Source organism: Sphaeroforma arctica, assembly GCF_001186125.1.
Source record: "Sphaeroforma arctica JP610 unplaced genomic scaffold supercont1.7446, whole genome shotgun sequence".
Taxonomy (NCBI): domain Eukaryota; class Ichthyosporea; order Ichthyophonida; genus Sphaeroforma; species Sphaeroforma arctica.
The window spans coordinates 1-1,425 of NW_014033112.1; the positions used below are offsets into that span (position 1 = coordinate 1).

The following is a 1,425-nucleotide window of genomic DNA, read 5'->3' on the forward strand; positions in this document are numbered from 1 at the left end:
CATATCTATCTATCTATATATCTATTTATTTATACACACACACACACACATATATATATATATATATAAATAAATATAAAGTGAGGAAAAACAAGACGATACCTGTGTTTCATACGACGTGGCCGACTTTTCGCGCAGCAATGCAATCTCCGTTGTCATTTGCTCGACTGCCTGTGTCAGTTGCAATGCTTCGCGGTGCAGCGCTTCTTCCGTCTGGCCATGTTTGGCGATTATGTATCTCTGTGGTTTTAGGGTTTTTAGGGTTTTAGCTTCTTCCGTCTGGCCATGTTTGGTGATTACTTATCTCTGTGGGTGTGGAGAGGTTGTGATTCAATTTCAAGCGTGTTTGTACAGATTGACATGTATGTTCTGTGTGTGTACATGGCCAAGTGTGGCAATCAAGTAGTTCTGCAGGAGATCGAGGGGTTGCTATTCAGCTGGGAGTGTGTAGGTATAGACACTCATGTATATAGTAGGAGTGAATCGATGGCTCTAGTCTGGGGTATGACGTCGCTTCGTTCGAAACACACTTTAAATACATTGGTGCCGTGCACTTAGGCATATGCAAAGTACATATACAGGTACGCATGTCTTCATCTGACTGGTGAGTATGTCTACCTGTGAAAGTATCCGGGAAATCTCAAAAAAGAAAAAAAGAAAAAGAGATAGTTATAACTAGGCAGACTTAAACGCAGAAACCCCGACAGGGGGCACTCTAAGCCACCCGCAAACTGCACCTGGTTTATTCCCTCTGAAAAACATCCGATTAGCACCAACACACCTGTCTATATATACACGACCCAATCACATACACCTAACCAACAGTACAACCATAACCAACACACCTGTCTATATATAGATACGACCAAATCACATACACCTGACCAACAGTACAACCATAACCAACACACCTGTTTATATATATATACGACCCAATCACATACACATTGACCTACAGTACAACCACATCAGACACACCTCACCAACAGTACAACTATATCCAACACACCTGTCTATATATATACGACCGAATCACATACACCTGACAAACAGTTTAACCACATCAGACACACCTGACCAACAGTACAACCATAAATAACACATCTGTCTATATATATACGACACAATCGTATACACCTGACCAACAGTACAACCATATCAGACACACATCACCAACAGTACAACCATAACCAACACACCTGTCGGTCAGTATCCAGCTGAGCGAGGGCCAGTTGCTTGGCTGTGAGCTTGAGTTGTCTGTGGCATTTCTGTACGTCTTGTGCCAATGTGTCATTGATGGCTTGTACACTGCCTAAAGAGTCTGTTGCGATTGTTTCGGCCTGTTTCGCTTCGGTTAACCTGGCTGATATGTCGTGAGATGAAAGTGCTTACCTCCAAATGCGTGTTTGTGAATTCATTCATATA

At 42.3% G+C, this 1,425-nt stretch overlaps 1 protein-coding gene across 1 annotated transcript; it reads right to left on the minus strand.

The window, feature by feature from the left end:
- Positions 1–102: 102 nt before the first annotated feature.
- SARC_16142 (hypothetical protein) lies at positions 103–1,359 on the minus strand (the record flags this gene model as incomplete). The annotated part of the gene is made up of 2 exons (XM_014289749.1): positions 103–240; positions 1,200–1,359. Coding segments are annotated over 2 exons (298 nt in total), but the record flags the coding sequence as incomplete, so codon positions are not given.
- Between the last annotated feature and the right edge of the window lie 66 nt (positions 1,360–1,425).